Source organism: Archocentrus centrarchus, chromosome 1 (genome assembly GCF_007364275.1).
Source record: "Archocentrus centrarchus isolate MPI-CPG fArcCen1 chromosome 1, fArcCen1, whole genome shotgun sequence".
Lineage (NCBI taxonomy): Eukaryota > Metazoa > Chordata > Actinopteri > Cichliformes > Cichlidae > Archocentrus > Archocentrus centrarchus.
In genome coordinates, this window is record NC_044346.1 from 11441365 (window position 1) to 11458822 (window position 17458).

The following is a 17458-nucleotide window of genomic DNA, read 5'->3' on the forward strand; positions in this document are numbered from 1 at the left end:
GACAACAGGACTGCAGTGTTGTGGATGCCTGTCCGTTATCTGATTTAATGCATTCAGACTTGTGGCGCGTTAAGCGTGATACGACTTATGACATAGTAAGATGCTGCTGCAAGTTTTATAGAAAACTGAAACCACAAAAAAAGACCCCCCCCCCCCCCCCCCCCAAAAAAAAAAAAAAAAAACCTGAACAATGGGGTGCTCATTCAGACATAATTTAAAGGGGCTATTTTTAGTTCTGTAATATAATATTTAAAGTTGGGATAGGCTACATGTTTATGGCATTAGGTTATTGCGGAGTCTGTATCCATTCAGCATATTGTGACTCAAGCGATGTGAAAGGGAACTGGTCTTTAGGACTTCCTCTAGGCTCTATATTCAGGCTTTAGAAAATCTAGCTAGTGATTGGAGGCTGTCACAGGCCTTCTCAGGCCAGATAAAATAAGGAGTATACTGTATTTAAAGTGTGCTGAAAAAGTCAATGTGGGAAGTAAGATGCAATGGCGCAATGGGCTCAGCGAACGACTTCCTCCTGGGAGAGCGGGATTTGAAGCCACATGTCAGCACTGACACTGATATTTTTAGGCATGTGAAGCGCGTACACGTACTTGTGCTCCTCTGATGGCAGGGAAGTGCTGCAGAAGGCTTTCGGATTATATATTGTATTTGCCTGCTGCACCTTTAATATGAACATACACTATTTATTTATTTTCTACAAATATTTATGTAATTTAAAAATATATATTTATTATACATTTATATTATGTCCAATTTTTTTAAAAAAAAGAAAAAAAAAGATTTTTGTCAGACATTTCTGGTAAAATATTTGCACATTCTTTACAAAAATGATCTGTATCAGAAGGCTGTGAAGTGTTGCTCCCTGTTGCCTGTTATGAAATGAACCCTGCTGCAATATGCTAGCTGAAATGCATCTCATAAGACACATCAGAGGTTGTTGTGTGTGCATATCTAGTATTGTAACTAAACAGCAAAAAGTGCAGCAGTTATTTTCCTCGTGACAAACATCTTCAGCTACATTACCACCTCTTCCTAGACTGCAGGAGGGCCTGATTTGTTTGTAGCTCAGGAAAACAAATCTGCATGTAAGTCAGATTTGTGATCTGGCTGACGCAGATGCGTATATGTCCGGGGTGGAAATGAAAGTGTGCCTCTTAAATCTAGACTTTAAAAGGCTACGATACAATTGAAGTTGTAATGTGAATATGGTGACAAGTAGCAGGTCTAATGTTTCACATGTTTTCAGGTCTTTAGTCATAAAGCAAAGTGCTGAGCACAAGTCAGGAAAACACCAAAGTCAGTTGAGCCACCCAGATCAAATTCGAACATGTACATCTTAAAACTGATCTGAAAGCAGTCTGTTTTAGCGTTTGGTGTGTTTGTATTATCTCGGTGCAGATGCAGCATTAGTGATGTCTGCTCCACCAAAAAGTGACCGGAGCGAAACATTTTTATCCCTCTAAGGAAGGCTGTGAATTTCACTCATCTGGCCTCTTCACACCCCAGTGGCCTTTGCACTTTGAGAAGCAGATTATATCTAGTGGCAGTCTGCTTATCGGAGTTTGATAGGCACCGCCTTGTTTTGAGCTGCTGTACGTTGGAGTAACAGAATCGCTGCCAGTGACTGGAACGCAGTTAGCTTCTGAAACTGATTTCAAACATCATTTCTATAAATGGTTTGACTCCAGAGACCGTTTTGGAGAAAAGGAGAGTTCCCATAGTTTTCTTCAGTTTGAAGATTATTATCTTTGGTGTTTAGTGGTAAACAGTAAGCTTAGGACACAAAGAAACTAATGAATGATGTGATGTTTGCTGTTTTTGGAGTTATGAGTTGGTGTTTTGTTTTGTTTTGTTTTTTTTGTAAAGGAACTCCAGTTTAAAGGGTTTAATTTCAGTCTACATAACTGTATTACTCATTGTTCTCACCAGCTACTATAAATAATGGTTTTAAAGTTGAAGGTGAAGTGGTCCTCTGAACTCTTGTCCTCCAGTTGTCATGACCAACTAAAAGAAAAGACTCAAATTCACAAAAGAATTAGAAAAAATCTGCTAGAAATTGGTTAATTTTCCAGCTTCAAGTTTGTTTTTGATTGGATTTTGAGGCTATAGTTGAACCCAGTAAGCAGCAAAAATTGTATATTTGTCATCCATAGGACAAGCCAGTACAGTCTTGCGCCGGGCTAGGAATTTCACCGGTTTGCTATCGGAACTCTTCGCTATCACTGCAATTAGCGAGCAGGCGCGCCCTCCCTGTCGCTGACCAGACTGATTTGTTTTCTCTCACTAGATCGCTGCACTATAGTATTATTTCACCGCAGTTTACCACTGGGACGGGCAGTTTCATCCACAATGTGCACGCGTGATCTCGCGTTTGATTTCGCGTGGCTACAGAAAGCAAAATGGCAACCAGCTTTAAAGCGAAGGGGAGCACAAATGACAAAGTGACAAATTTAGCAACTTTGGTGACTTCTGGCAATGGCAAAAGCTGAAATCCTCTGCCGACACTGTATTTTCTATACACGCAGCGCTCGTACTGTATCCCTTCGTACGCTTCAGCATCGCCCGGACCTTGCTTCAGATGACACTCCCCCCCCTGAAAAAAAATTTTGTGTTGTACACCATAGTTTGTTTTGGGTTTTTTTCCCCCTCAAGTACTGAAACAAATTTGTTGCCACTTTTTATTGGAAGCAACATATTTATATTTGCATATTGGGGAAGCAACATATTTATATTTGCATATTTTTCAAAGCTTTGTTTGAGGATGTTGAAGTAGGTCCCTTTTTGCTAAATCATCCTCAGAGGTCGGCTCTGGCTGTCAGGCATGGGCTTGTCTAGTTGTTGTGTGCAACAGAAATGTTTCTATAGCAATGATATCACAATATGACAGGGTTTTTTTTTTAATCATTTAACATTTGGACGACACAACACAGCCCTACTACCCAGTCTAAGCTGCTGATTGAAAGATACATTGGTGAAACTGTGGCTGTGAAAACAAATAGTCCAGTGCCGATTCCAAGGTGATGCAAGCAGAGTCGGACCTGACCCAAATAAACCAGAGTAGTTACTCTCAGGCCCTGCTTAGGTCGAACATATTTTGTATAACAGAGAGCAAAAACAGCACCAGACAGCTTGCACTCTGTCTCCTCTTTCTTCTTCAACTTGTCTGCTAAAAAAAAAACCTCTTTTTTTTTTTTTTTTTTTAAATTCTTTGCCTCTCTCACCTTTATCTCCTGTGGTGCCTGCAATGTCTGAGATGACCTGAGTGCTGCGGCTGTAAAACAAGACACTCCCCGACCTGATTAAACTGAGAAGCATTTAGACAGGAGTAACTCTGGGTACTGGGCCGCTCTCAGTTTCTTAGAACTGAGTGGACTTGTGACGACTTTGATAGCATCTACTAGAAAATAACCCCACATGCAAATTATTTTCATCTTTTCTGCAAGGTCACCTATGAAGGCAGGAAATAAGTAGTGAGAGTGGGGGCATGATGCGATCTTCAGTAGTGCTCCCTGACTGTAAGTGAAACAGGAAGATCGCATGTGATGTAATCATCCATCCTTTCATGTTCTTAAGTGTGGAGGAGGGGTGTAGCCTTTCCCAGCTGACAGTGATCACGAGGGTGGGTGCACCTTAAACCCACAATAATGAAGATTGTGTGGCCCTGCACAGGTGGAGACTTTCAGCTTAAATAGAGCAAGAGCCACAGTTAATCTCATTCACATGCACTGATGAATGATTTATCCTACCATAATCAATGAAGCGTGAGTAGACAGATATCAGCCAGACCGGTAAAATGGTATTAAGTCATAGCATTTACCTCATCCTTTTTTCTTTAATTTAGTAAATGTAGCTGATGGAGGTTTGGCAACCCCCCCCCCCCCCATCCTTATTACAACTAGAGGTGAACTTTATTTTTGCCTCTGCTGCTGCCTGGATGAGTGCAGTCCTTAGACAGCCATCCAGGAGCAGAGCATTATCTTTATATTTCAGTTTATTCAGGCAAGCTGAGGCTTGAATGATGATTTCAGCGTCTCCGTCTGTGCGTTTGTGTACTGGTGATCATCCAAGATGGAGGAATTTCCCGGCGCTCCGCCTGTTGATGCAGAACTGCCGGCCCGCTGTCAAACTGGCATTCCTTTGCAGGAATCTTTTTTGGATCGGCTCTGGTTTGCTGCTGACGCCATCAGTCAGATAAAATGGGGCGGTGTGTGTAGACTCGACTCTAGGGCTCAGCCTGGTTGCTAAGCAACAGAGCAAGGACCTCTTCGCCAGGTCACTAGGCCTGTCTTTCAGTAGCGTGTACCTTTTTGGAGTGTGTGTCTGTGAGTGCGCGCATGCAGATGTGTGTGAGTGACGGTGCAGGTTTATGAACAAAAGGCTCCAAAGTGCAGCTGCATTCTTCGCTGTTTTCTGCCGCTCCAGTTCTCTGTTTCTGTCTTTCTGACATGCTGCAAACACACAAATGAATTTCCACCCCCTCACATTGCCTCAAACCCAGCTGTGCCCCCATCCCTTCCTGCCCGCACGCACACATTTCTGCTCCTATCGTTGCAAGGACCCTCGTCGGCATAATGCATTGCCCAACCCCTTTACGCTAACCCCAACCGAACTGTCACAACTCTCAACCCCAACTCTCAAACCCCAAAGGTAAACCTAATTTTAACGTGGACCCTGAAACGATCTCTAACGTGTCAAACAGCTGTTTGATCAGAATGGGCTCCATTTCCAAAAAGTGTCCTCGCTCCCAACATTTAAAACTCAAATTGGTCCTCACAGAGACACACATGCAACCGCACATCTTCCACTTCTTCACTCTTCTTTTTTTTTTTTTTTTTTCTGTCCTGTCTCGTCGACTTCTATTTTTTTCCCCTTTTGTGGCCTCATTTGCATTGTAGAGGGCAACAGATGGGCCGTCTTCATCCTATCCCTATTACTGTTGTGTCTGTGGTGTCTGTTTGATTTAAAATTGGACTGATGTGACCCGGCCTCACTCCTGGTCTAATGAAACGCTCACACGGACACGCAGCCTTGAGCACTCTGTTGCTTAACTGCTAGAAACCCGTGGAAAGTGCCTCCAGTTGCCGCTGTGCCTCATTCAAATGTAATGAGAAGGTGAATAATTAAGATTAAAGCACAGCGTAATGTCACCCTGCATTTGTGTGTGTTGTTTTAAGAACTGGCTGTTGTTGTACTGAGGTAATATAAAATAATCATGATAGTCGGAGCCATTCTCATGCCCGATTTCTGTTTTTAGATAATATTCCAAGCCATTTTAAAGTGGATGTCGTTTTAATCAGCAATGCGCAAGATTTTCATCTTTGTAAAAATACCCTGGTGATAATGAGGCTCAACTATTCTGCTTCTTCTGTCAGTTGTCATCCTTCATCTGTTGAAAGTGATTTTTTTTTTTTCTTTTTTTCAGAGCATTTTAAATGTACCTGGTCTTAGTTTAGCTTCATTGCTGGATGGGTTTTTAGTTGTTTTGTTTTTAAATCAGTAGTAGCTCTAGTAAAGGTATCACACCTTGATTGACCATTTAGTTTATAGAACGCCCCCCCAAAAAAAGGTTGAACTCGCCTGTAGTCTCTCAGAACATCTCAGATTATTTCTGTCCCAACACGACTAAAACCCCACAAAGTATTCGCCAAACTGTGATAAATACAATAAATTAGTTTTACATGTTTGTTTTAAAAATTGTGAAAAAAGTGATCTATTCCCTAAGCTTTCCTCCTGAATCTTCGGATGGTGGTGATTGGCTTTCCCCATAACTATAGAAGACCTAACAAGCTGTGTTCTTCATTTAATTTTTAATCAAATTGCTAGCATTTTTTCTTTTTTTTTTTTTTTTAAACAAACAAGTCAGTGGCTTCAAATTTTGCATGAGTGGCGGTGTTGGTGACAAAGAGGCAGCATACAGCTAGCTTCCCCAGTGTCGGTTTATGGAGATGATGTTGGCTCAGAAATTTGTCAGACCCATTTTTCCTCTTCCAATCCAATACTGATACCTTGGCTGTGTGTACCTGCCAGTACTGATTCCAGTATTAAATGAACAAGCTGTAATCTTCACCGTGAAGAAGAGACTGGGAATCATTCTTTTATGTGTAAGGCAACATCGGGCTCGGGGTGAACCGCTTTCCGAACTTTGCAAATTGAAGTAAAACATGAATAATTCCAAGAATATAAATATTGAATTGTTTGTATTTATTTGTGTGCAGTTAAAGTGCACTGGTGTTACACATCTTATTTGCACTTGTCTCATTTGGTTCAAGGTGAGAGTGCCAGCTGCTGCTTTCAGTTACACTCACAGTAGTTTTTCTTCCTCCTCACACACGTTGCGCGAGGAGGTGCCGACAATCTGGAGTGACATGTTATTAAATCGAGTTGAGGAGTTACCATAAGTACAATTAAAGCTTCCCAACAAGTGTTAAACCAAACCAACGTCCTTCTAGCTTCCATCTTATGTAATGGCTCTGACTGAACATATTGAGAGTGAATGTAAGTGATCTACAGAGAGAAATCTTTTGTCACCTAAACATATAAACAGAATCTGCTTGTGTAGCAGTGAAATGCCTCCAGACTGCTGCCCCTCTGCTGTCAGTCTCCTCCTGCTTCGTTAACTCTGCTGCTAACGGCTGCTGTTACACGACGGAGTAAATTCAGCGACATGGAAATGAGCTGAAAGGATTTGAACATGGATTGACTCATTGTCACCGATTTTTGATGCAAATATGAGATGGGTGTGTCCCTAGGCTTCATGGCAATACACATGCTCTTTATATAGTACCAGTCAAAACACACACACACTCTTCCATTCATATGAATGGTAGAGTGTGTCCAAACTTTTGAATGGTACTGTACATTATCAGAATCTGTCACAACTCTCAACTCCAGCTCAGCAGAGCAAAAAATGAACCACTTTGAGGCACGCAATGACGTGAAATAATCAACTCCCCTCAAACGTGTTAAAACTTAGTAACGAGCCTGATCTGAAAATGTAAGCAGCGGAAAGTCTAGAGTGTTAAAGTGCAGTGAGTATTAGCACAAAGCTGTCAGAAAAATAAATATTCAAATAAAATACACATAACTGAAAACTCTACTTTAATTTCATTTCATTTATTAGTTTTTCACTTTGAAAATTGTCCACTTCCAAATCCACCTAACAAAAATTCCCCAACCAAAAAGAGCAGACTCTTTCTTACTCTTCAGGTGCTTTGCCAAGTTTGTTGCTTTTCACACGTTCAGCTGCTAGTGAGGGGAGGGTCTGTGTGAAGTTGTGCGTCGGCTGGGCGAGGTGAAGACTGTTGGGATCATTACTGTTGCAAATGAATATGTAATCTTTGAGTAATTTTTTTAGTATAAATTAGGACAGATTTTTTTTTTCTTTTTTTTTTATGACAACCCTGCTCGGTGCATACGCTGGTACCCATGTACTGAAGAAAAGATAAAGTGTCACTTTCACTTTCTTCATTACTGGTAGCTCTCTTTTTCATTCTATATTAAGACTAATGGTAAGATAAGATAAGATAGTGTTTATTTGTCACATGCACAGTTATACACAGTACAATGCACAGTGAAATGTATTTTGTACCTGCAACCATATATACACACACATATAAATAAGAAGAATAAAAAAAAAAAAAAAAGTAATTCACACTATACACTATACTCTATATACTATACACTATACACACTTTTATAAATTATAATATTTACATTGTGCAATAATGGTCCAGTTAGGGCTCAGAGTTGAGCAGACGGATGGCTTGTGGGTAAAAACTCTTCTTCAACCTTTCAGTCTTAGCCCTCAGGCAGCGGTAATGCCGGCCTGATGGGAGCAGGGAGAAGAGAGAGTGTCCGGGGTGGCTGGGCTGTTTTAGGATCTTCATGGCCCTCAGCCTGCACTGCTTGGTGTAAATGTCCTGCAGGTTGGGGAGGGTGGTTCTGATGGTCCGTTCAGCTGAACGAACCACCCTTTTTAGGGCCATGAAGTCCTGCTTGGTGCAGTTTCCCATCCAGGTGGTGATGCTCCCACGCATGATGCTCTCGATGGTGCAGGTGTAAAAGTTCCTGAGCACCTTGAGTGGGAGCTTGAAGTCTCTCAGCCGCCTGAGGAGGTAGAGACGCTGTCTGGCCTTCTTCACAGTGATGTTTATGTGATGAGTCCAGGACAGGTCCTGTGAGATGGTCACTCCCAGGTATTTGAAAGTGTCCACTCTTTCCACCTCAGCACCACTGATGACAAGTGGATGGTAGTCCCTCTGCTGCTTCCTGCTGAAGTCCACGATCAGTTCCTTCGTTTTGCTGACGTTGAGCAGGAGGTGGTTCTCCTGGCACCAGTTCTCCAGGCGGGAGACCTCTCTCCTGTAGGCTGTCTCCTCATTGTGAGAGATTAGTCCCACAACAGCAGTGTCGTCAGCAAACTTGATGATGACGTTGGACTCTGACGTGGCCTCGCAGTCATGGGTGTACAGTGAGTACAGCAGAGGGCTGAGCACACAGCCTTGGGGGGATCCAGTGTTGAGGGTGAGGGAGGATGAGGTGAGGTGACCCACTCGTACCACCTGTGGTCTGCTGGTCAGGAAGCTGTGAACCCACCTGCACAGGGATGGGCCCAGGCCCAGGTCCAGCAGCTTAGAGACCAGCCTGGAGGGAACTATGGTGTTGAATGCTGAGCTGTAATCTACAAACAGCACTCTCACATAGTTCCCCTTACCAGTGTCTATGTGTGAAAGGGTCTTGTGGAGGAGGAAGGATATGGCGTCATCTGTGGATCTGTCTGGCCGGTATGCAAACTGTAGTGGGTCGAGGGTGGTGGGCAGTGAGGAGGTGATGAATGTCTTGATGAGTCTCTCAAAACACTTCATCACCACAGAGGTGAGTGCTATGGGCCTGAAGTCATTGGGGCTGCTGGGGTGTGGTTTCTTTGGGACAGGGACTATGATGGACTTTTTAAAGCAGGTGGGAATCACACACAGTTTCAGTGAGAGGTTGAATATCAGTGTAAACACAGGTGCCAGCTGGTCAGCGCAGGTCTTAAGGACACGTCCACTAATACCGTCTGGTCCAGCCGCTTTCCTGGTGTTTACACGTCTAAACGCCCTCCTCACGTCGCGCTCCGTCACAGTGAGTGTCTCCGCCCCTCCGGCCGGGAGCGCAGCGGGCTGTCGGCTTCCCGACTCAAAGCGCGCAAAGAAGATGTTGAGTTCATCAGCCAGAGAAGCGTCGGCACTCACCGGGTGTGTGTGTGGTGCTTTGTAGTCCGTGATGGTGCGTAGTCCCTGCCACAGTCCCCTGGAGTCAGACTGTTGTAGTTGCTGTTCCAGTCTGCGGCCGTAGCGATGTTTAGCCTCTTTCACCGCTCTGCGGACGTTGTATGATGCAACCTTGTAGTCCTCCATGTTCCCAGAGGCGAGGCCGGAGTTGTAGGCAACGGTGCGGGACCTCATGGCGTCGCGGACAGATTTATCCACCCACGGCTTCTGGTTGGGAAAAGTCCTGATGGTCCTCCTAAGTGAAGTGTCTTCAACAACTTTCCCAATAAATCCCACAACAGTTTCTGTAAACTCCTCGATGTCTCCGCCCGCGCTGCTGCGAAACATGTCCCAGTCGGTTGAATCCAACGCACCCTGCAGAGCGGCCTCTGTTTGATCAGACCACCGTGTCACTTCTCTCACAGCAGGGGGTTCCTGCCTGAGCCGTTGTTTGTATTTCGGCATGAGAAGGACAGAGGTGTGGTCAGACTTCCCAAAAGGCAGAAGAGGCTTTGCTTTGTAGCCATCTTTGAATGGAGAGTAGCAGTGGTCTAGGGTCCTCTCTCCTCTGGTGGGGCAGTCGATGTGTTGAATCAATTCCGGTATCAGCTTTTTCAAGTTTGCACTGTTAAAGTCCCCGGCTACGATGAGAGCCGCATCACGCTGGTTAGCCTGATAGGTGGAAATAGCCTCATGTAGCTCGGATAGTGCAGTGTTTGTGTCCGCCTGAGGTGGAATATAGACGGCGCTGAAGATGACCGAAGTGAACTCGCGGGGCAGGTAGTGGGGGCGGCATTTCAGGGTTAGGAGCTCCAGGTTAGGTGAACATGATTGTTTCAGAGGGACAACATTCCTACTGTCACACCAGTTGTTATTAATCATTAGGCACACACCTCCTCCTCTTGATTTTCCAGACTCACTCGTTCTGTCCGTGCGATGAACACTGAAGAACTCCGACGGCTGTACGGCGTGGTCCGGTATGAGGGGAGTCAGCCATGTCTCCGTGAGACAGATGATGTTGCAGTCCCTTATGTCCCTCTTAAACTGTATCCTGGCCCTGAGTTCGTCCAGCTTGTTATCCAGTGACTGGACATTAGCCAACAGGATGCTCGGCAGTGGCGTTTGGTGCGCTCTGCGCCTCAGCCTTTCTCTTACGCCGGCTCTTTTCCCTCGGGGCCTTGTCCGTGACCTGGTCCGTCCTTTGTTTGAGCTGGCCCACTGGAAACGCAGTATCTCCTGAGGCCAAGTCGGGTCGGGAGAAAAAGGTGTCAGAATACAGCCAGAGTGCTGTATTCTGATATTAAAAAGAGTCTGTCTGTCATACGTGATATGACACAGAGCAGGCGGAATTATAAAGTCCAAAATTAGAGCTAAACCTAATATATACAAACAAAGCGTAGGAGCAGGTACGACGGCTGCTGACCTCACCGGCGCCATCTTGGTGTGTTCAACTCAGCCATATCTTTTAATTTTAACAGTCTAGACTTAATAAATAATATATTGCTGTGCTCATTGAAATGAGCACAGTGTGTTTAAGTACAGTAACAAAGTATTTGTACTTTTTCCACCCGTCTGTTATGACGGCAAACTGAATCTTGGACTGTTTCTTTGCCTTGAGATTTGTGATGGACACTCTCGACTGTTCTGACATTTTAGAGATTGAGAAAATGACCAGCTTAGTTATTTATTTTGTCACAGTGATTCACATATCGCGCAGCACGATGGCGTGGTGGTTAGCACTGTTTCCTCACAGCTAGAAGGTCTGAGTTCGAATCCGCCTTGGTTGGGACCTCTCTGTGTGGAGTTTGCATGTTCTCACCGTGTTTGCGTGAGTTTTCTCGGGGTACTCCGATTTCCCCCCACAGTCCAAAGACATGCACTTACTGGGGTTAGGTTCATTGAATTACTTGAAATTGCCCATAGGTGTGAATGGTTGTCTGTCTCTCTGAGGTAGCCCTGCAAACAGGCTGGCGACCTGTACAGGGTGTACCCTGCCTTTGGCCTTATGACAGCTGGGATAGGCTCCAGTCCTACCAGTTTCCCTCTAACAGGATTTATTTCCTTCTAGCTGCCATGTGCTATATAAGGCTGCAAGTATGAACTGTGTTTATTTCAGTTGCTACACTGAATAATTTCAAGCAGGAACATTCAGTCAAATCACCAGGTATTCATCCTTCTGCCATTTGAAGCTTTTTAACGTGGGAAGTTTCCTGTGGCAGCTTTAATGTCACTGGGTGTGATTATTAGACTTCCCACCATGCTGTGGTTAAATTTAAAATCATCCAAACAGAAGCAAACACTAAATATAGATGTTGGGAGCAATGAAGAAATAAATGTGAACTGCTGAAATACGAGTAGCCTATTTTGCAGTGACTAATGCCACATAATTGACATATTGATTCATCTCAGTGCTGTTATTGTGTTGCCTTATTTGGCATTGCTAAGAAGGCTGAGCTGATATTCACTTTGTTTTTCCCTCTCTCTCCCCAGTGTGCTGTTTTGTGGTCCATAAGCGCTGTCATGAATTTGTCACCTTTTCCTGTCCGGGGGCCGACAAAGGACCTGCCTCCGATGTAAGTATAAAGAAAGCAAACACACACACTTAGACACACACCACACACCTCGATAAAACATGTACACAGCTTGATTATTCGATCCTTCGCTCCTTATTTTTAGTCAGACCTGAATAAAGGTCAGGCAAACACACACACACACACACACACACACACACACACACACACACACCTCTAAGTGGAGGTGTGTGTGTATGTGTGTGTGTTCAGGTTAAATATTTTGTTAATGCATGAAGCTGTTTCGTTGTTGAATGATGGTTATTAATAAAATGAGCATGGTCAGCACTGGCTTTTGGTTTGCTAATGTACTGTTTATTGAAATCTCACACACACACCCACACACACACACACACACACACACACACACACACACACACACACACACACACACACACACACACACACCCCACAGACTGGCCTAACTGCTTAGCCTCTCTCCTGCTGACATGTCAGTCCCAAAATCACGTTAAGACACGTCAGTAAAGGGAAAATGTGCTGGCTGGCTGCATCAGGTTAATGAGCCGTTATTTCTCTTTCTTTCACTCACGCGCACACCGTTGTGGGTTAGAATGAATTTTAAAGTCATATCACTGATGTTTATTAATCTCTCACTCTTCTTTCTTTGTCTTTGTTATATCACCAGTGCTGTGGTTTCCTATTTTTGTTCATCCTCCAAAGTCACTCAGTTCTCCATCCCTTTCTCTCTCATTCTCACATTTTTGTTTTTGCTCTTTTAAAATATTTGAACATTTATTTACTCAAACTGGAGAAACTATAAGTCATGCACTTATGGCTAGACAGGAGCAAATCCTTGAAGCAGTTTTTAAGTGTTAAGAAATCCCTGCCATGGAGAGATGACATCATGTGTTTAGCACCGTAATATATCACATAGAGTAAAATGAGATCTTCAGCAATCACTGACTGAAATGTTCTGCTGTCCATAAACTTTATTTTTGTATCCAGACGCTTTTGCAAATTAAATGCAAAACGACTAAATGCCTGTTGGAGGAAGCTAGGAACCTGTTTTCTTGTAATTTAACCGAGTCAGCGCTTTAAATGCCGAATAACAGGAGACCCTGCAGCAACAATCTGCAACAGCCTGATTTAATTGAATATAATTATACTCAAGCACATTATTTCTCCTCTTTACAGGACCCTCGTAGTAAACACAAGTTTAAGGTCCACACTTATTCCAGTCCCACCTTCTGTGACCACTGTGGGTCCCTCCTTTATGGGCTGATACACCAGGGAATGAAATGTGACCGTAAGTACGCAAAAATCTGCACGTCTGTGTGTGTGTGTGTGTGTGTGTGTGTGTGGGCTTTAGAAACTCACCAGCCAATTAATTAGTTACACTTTGCTAGTACTGGATTGGATCCCCTTTTGCCTTCTGAACTGCCTCAGTTCAATTGTGGCAAAGATTCATCAAGGTGTTGGAAACATTCCTCAGATTTTGGTCCATGCTTGACATGACAGCATCACACAGTTGCTGCAGATTTGTGAGCTGCACATCCATGATGAGAATTTCCCGTTCCAAAACATCCCAAAGGTGCTCTATTGGACTGAGATCTGGTGACTGTGGAGGCCGTTTGAGTACATCGAACTCACTGCCATGTTTAAGAAACCAGTTTGAAATGACAAGGCTTGTTGTCCTGATTGAAGCAGCCGTCAGAGGAGTACACCGAGGTCATAAAGAGATGGACATGTTCAGCAACAATACTCAGGCTGTGGTGTTTAAACAATGCTCAGTTTGTACTGAGCGACACAAAAATATCCCCCACACCTTAGACCATCACCACTATTATGAACTGTTGATATAAGACAGGATGGCTCCATGCTTCCATGTTGTTTATTCTGAATGTCACAGCAGAGATCAGGACTCATTAGACCAAGCAATGTTTTTCCAATTATATTATGTGTATTAGAATTTAGTTCTAATCTTGGTAAAGTCATTCACCTCTGACCTCTGACATCAACAAGGCATTTTCACTCAGAGAACCGCTGCTCACTGGATATTTTCTATTTTTTGGCCAATTCTCTGTAAACGCTAATGATGGTTGTGTGGGAAAATCCCAGCAAATCAGCAGTTTCTGAAATATTCACACAAGCCTGTCTGGCACCACATCCATGCCTCATTTAGAGTCCCTTAAATTTCCTTTGTTCCCCATTCTGGTTCTCAGTTTGAACTTCAGTAGTTTGGCTTGACCACATCTACGTGCCTAAATGTGCTGAGTTGCTGCCATGTAATTGGCTGATTAAATATTTGTATTAATGAGCAGTTGAACAGTTGTAGCTAATGAAGTGGCTAGTGAGTGTAAATAAGTGTGATTTTTCTGGCATGTTGTACACGTACTTTCCTTCTTATGCAGTCAGGTGCTCCATAATAAATGTGATATAGACTAACACATTCCTGCAATAAATCTACTTTGATGAAGGATGTAATATTTAATTTGTAAGAGGTGCATCTGTGATGCTTTTGGAGAATTTTCTTTGCAGTTCATTATGCAGAGAAATTTGTATAAACATGGTGTCCCTTTTTATTTTCATACTTGTGTGGAAGTGCCTTGCATCTTGAAAATTAAATCTGGTTTTCTTTCTCACAATTACAAGATGGTGTTAAAAAAAAAAAAAAAAAGCAGAAAGCGGAAGGCTTCAGGACTTGCCCACAAGTTTTGGATTTTAAGATTTCCTCACTGTTGTATGAAAATGAGATTGCCATTACAGTTAGTAGAGCGTAGCAAAAAGAAACTGTTAATGGCAAATTCAGGTCGTTTAACTTTTCACAATGTAAATGAACACAGGCTAAAAGAACAGGTCATGTTGCAGCATACCGTGCATCACTCTGAGGTAAAGATCAAAACTTTTGTCCGCCGGAGGATTATGTTGAAACTTATATTCATTACATTAATGCCGATTGCATCGTTACACCGTCCTCTCAGATATATCTCAGCCAATTTACGAGTTCTTTTCCTGTGGTTGAGTTTTTCGCTTATATAAGCTTGACTTTATCATGTTTTACAGTTTTGATGATACACATGTTGCTTAAGCTCAAGCTAAACCAAAGTTTCCCTAAAACTTTCCACCATTAAACACTCTGACTTCAGTTTGCATGCGTGCTTTACAGTAATCAACCCGTGCATGATGTTTTTTTTTGGTTTTTTTTGCATTTCTATAGTTGTGTCACAAACCGTTTGTGTTGGCACAAAGAGGAAGTAGGTTAGCTCTCTGCAGTGTCATGCTCAGACCATCATTATTTAGTGGGTAGACATTTCCTCATTGTGCTTTGACTTTGCATCATGAAAATACTAGAATGCTTTAATGTAATTTACAAATGGGTTTGGCTATTTATTAAACTGCACAAACACACAACATATGACCTGAAGACCTGCCTTTGTTTTACTTTACAGCCATGACTCCGAAAATCCAAGTGTTGTTGGATACATTTTAAATAGATTAATTATCATACAGATATAAGAATTATTAAAGTATCACTTCACAATTTTCTGTAAATGATGCCAGGCAAGTCCAAATATTCATACCAAAGTAGATATTTTTGGTTTTAAGGTTTATAATCTTTAATGGGTTGATGGTTTGGCTGTGTTCAGCACACTGTCCATTGGAGACATTAAATATAATTAATCAGAATTAAATGGTCGCATGGAGCATTATTGTCACTGGAACGGAAAACATGCAGAGAGCAACAGATTAACTTCTCACTCCCCACCTTCAGAACCTCAACACCACCCACTGATTGGAGAGAGTGGAGCAAAATGTGTAGCTTGGTACATCAGAAATGTCTGCCATCTAGTGGACAGACTGAACAATGACCAAGGATTATTAGAAAATAGTCTCATGTTTTTATATTTGTCTCTGCTTCCATAGATCAAACTGTTTCCCACTTACTAGTCTGTAAAATAATAGGAGTTTATTTTAAACTGTAATCTACTCTCACTGTCTAATTCATTTAATATTTACCTGTACCTTATTACAACAGCCAAACATTTAAACCCCTCTGAACACCGCATATGTATACAACACAGGACTTTAGTGTCAGTTACGGCCAGCGCAGGTACTTTTGGACATCGATGACTCGCAAAAACACACTGTGTTTGTATTGGGGTGCTTTGGAGTTGTGTTTAAGCTGAGGAAAGCCTCATCTACTCAGAGCTGAGGAGGAAACAAAATAGTGATCACGATTTCAAAGAGGACAAGGAATAATGTTCAGCAGATTGTTTGGACACAAGAGACGCAGGACATGGAACACAGGCTCAGTGAACTCTTAACTGAGATAAAAAGAATCATTTCCAGCACTTCCTGCATTTTTTTTTTCATCATAGTCATTTGCTCCAGCTGTAGATTTTTCTGTCTCTAGCGCAAGTTTGCAGTAAAAATCTAAAAATCTTGTAGAGCGAGCACAAGAAAACTGCACACAGAAGTGTTGTTTTTCTCTCAGATGTGACCTTTTGCAAGTGAAATCTTACAAAAACACAAATGTAACAAATCAATGCTGCGACTATATCCTGCAACAGTTTGGGCATAACTAGAAGAGAGAGACTCTTATCCCAGTTGGGATGCTGAGTAAAATATATATATAATAACAGAATGCAATGATTTTCAAAACTCATAACCCCCTTTTTTTTGTACAGTGTAACATAGAGAGCATATCACATGTTTAAACTGAGACATTTTATTATTTCTTTTAATAATTTTTTGGCCTTTTGCGGCTTTATTTGGTAGTTGTTTTTGCAGTGGAGAGAGACAGGAAGGCGGGAGGAGAAATGGGGGAAGACACGCAGTAAATGGCGACTAGGTTGGGACTCGAACCTGCACCGTCTGCACCGCCACATGGCATATATGTTTGCTCGCTCAACCACTGAGCCACCCTGGCGCCCCAGACATTTTATTATTATTTTATTATTATTTCATGAAAAATCATCTTCTGTCGGCTGCTGCCCTTAGGGGTCGCCACAGCAGATCATCTGCCTCCTGTTTCATGAAAAACATTAGCTCATTTTGAATATGAAAAATGTTCCCAAAAAAGTCACTTACTGGATCAGTAAGTGGCACTAAAGGGAAACAGCTGGAGGAACATTTTGCAACTAATCAGGTTAATTGGCAACAGGTCAGTAACATGATTGGGTGTAAAAAAAAAAGAGCATCTTAGAGAGGCAGAGTTTCTCAGATGTAAAGATGAGCTGAGATTCACAACACATGCTCCCATCTAGATGACGTCTTTTTCAGGGAAGGCCTTGGATATTTCAGCAAGACAATGCTAAACTACATACTGCAGCTAATACAACAGCATGGCTTCATAGTAGAAAAGTCCGGGTGCTGAACTGGCCTGCTTGCAGTTCAGACCTTTGACCAACTGAAAATATTTGGCTCATCATGAAACCAAAAATACAACACAGAAGACCCAGGACTGTTGAGCAGCTTGAATCTTATACCAGACAAGAATGGGACATCATTCCTCTCCCAAAAGTCCAGCAGCTTAATTCTCAGATGTTTACAGACTGCTGTTAAAAGATGAGGGAATGCTACACAGAGGGAAACATGAGCTAATATTTTTCTTAAAATTATACATTGTCTGAGTTTAAACATTGGATGATTTCTGTGTTC

At 42.5% G+C, this 17458-nt stretch overlaps 1 protein-coding gene across 2 annotated transcripts in view; it reads left to right on the forward strand.

The window, feature by feature from the left end:
* The window catches only part of LOC115800063 (protein kinase C beta type-like), a 43644-nt gene that overhangs the window by 13070 nt on the left and 13116 nt on the right, over positions 1-17458 (forward strand). For both annotated transcript variants that reach the window (XM_030757416.1, XM_030757349.1), the window contains exons 3-4: positions 11757-11839; positions 12992-13103. In XM_030757416.1, coding sequence (XP_030613276.1) covers positions 11757-11839; positions 12992-13103 — 195 coding nt within the window. The remainder of the gene's footprint in view (positions 1-11756; positions 11840-12991; positions 13104-17458) is intronic.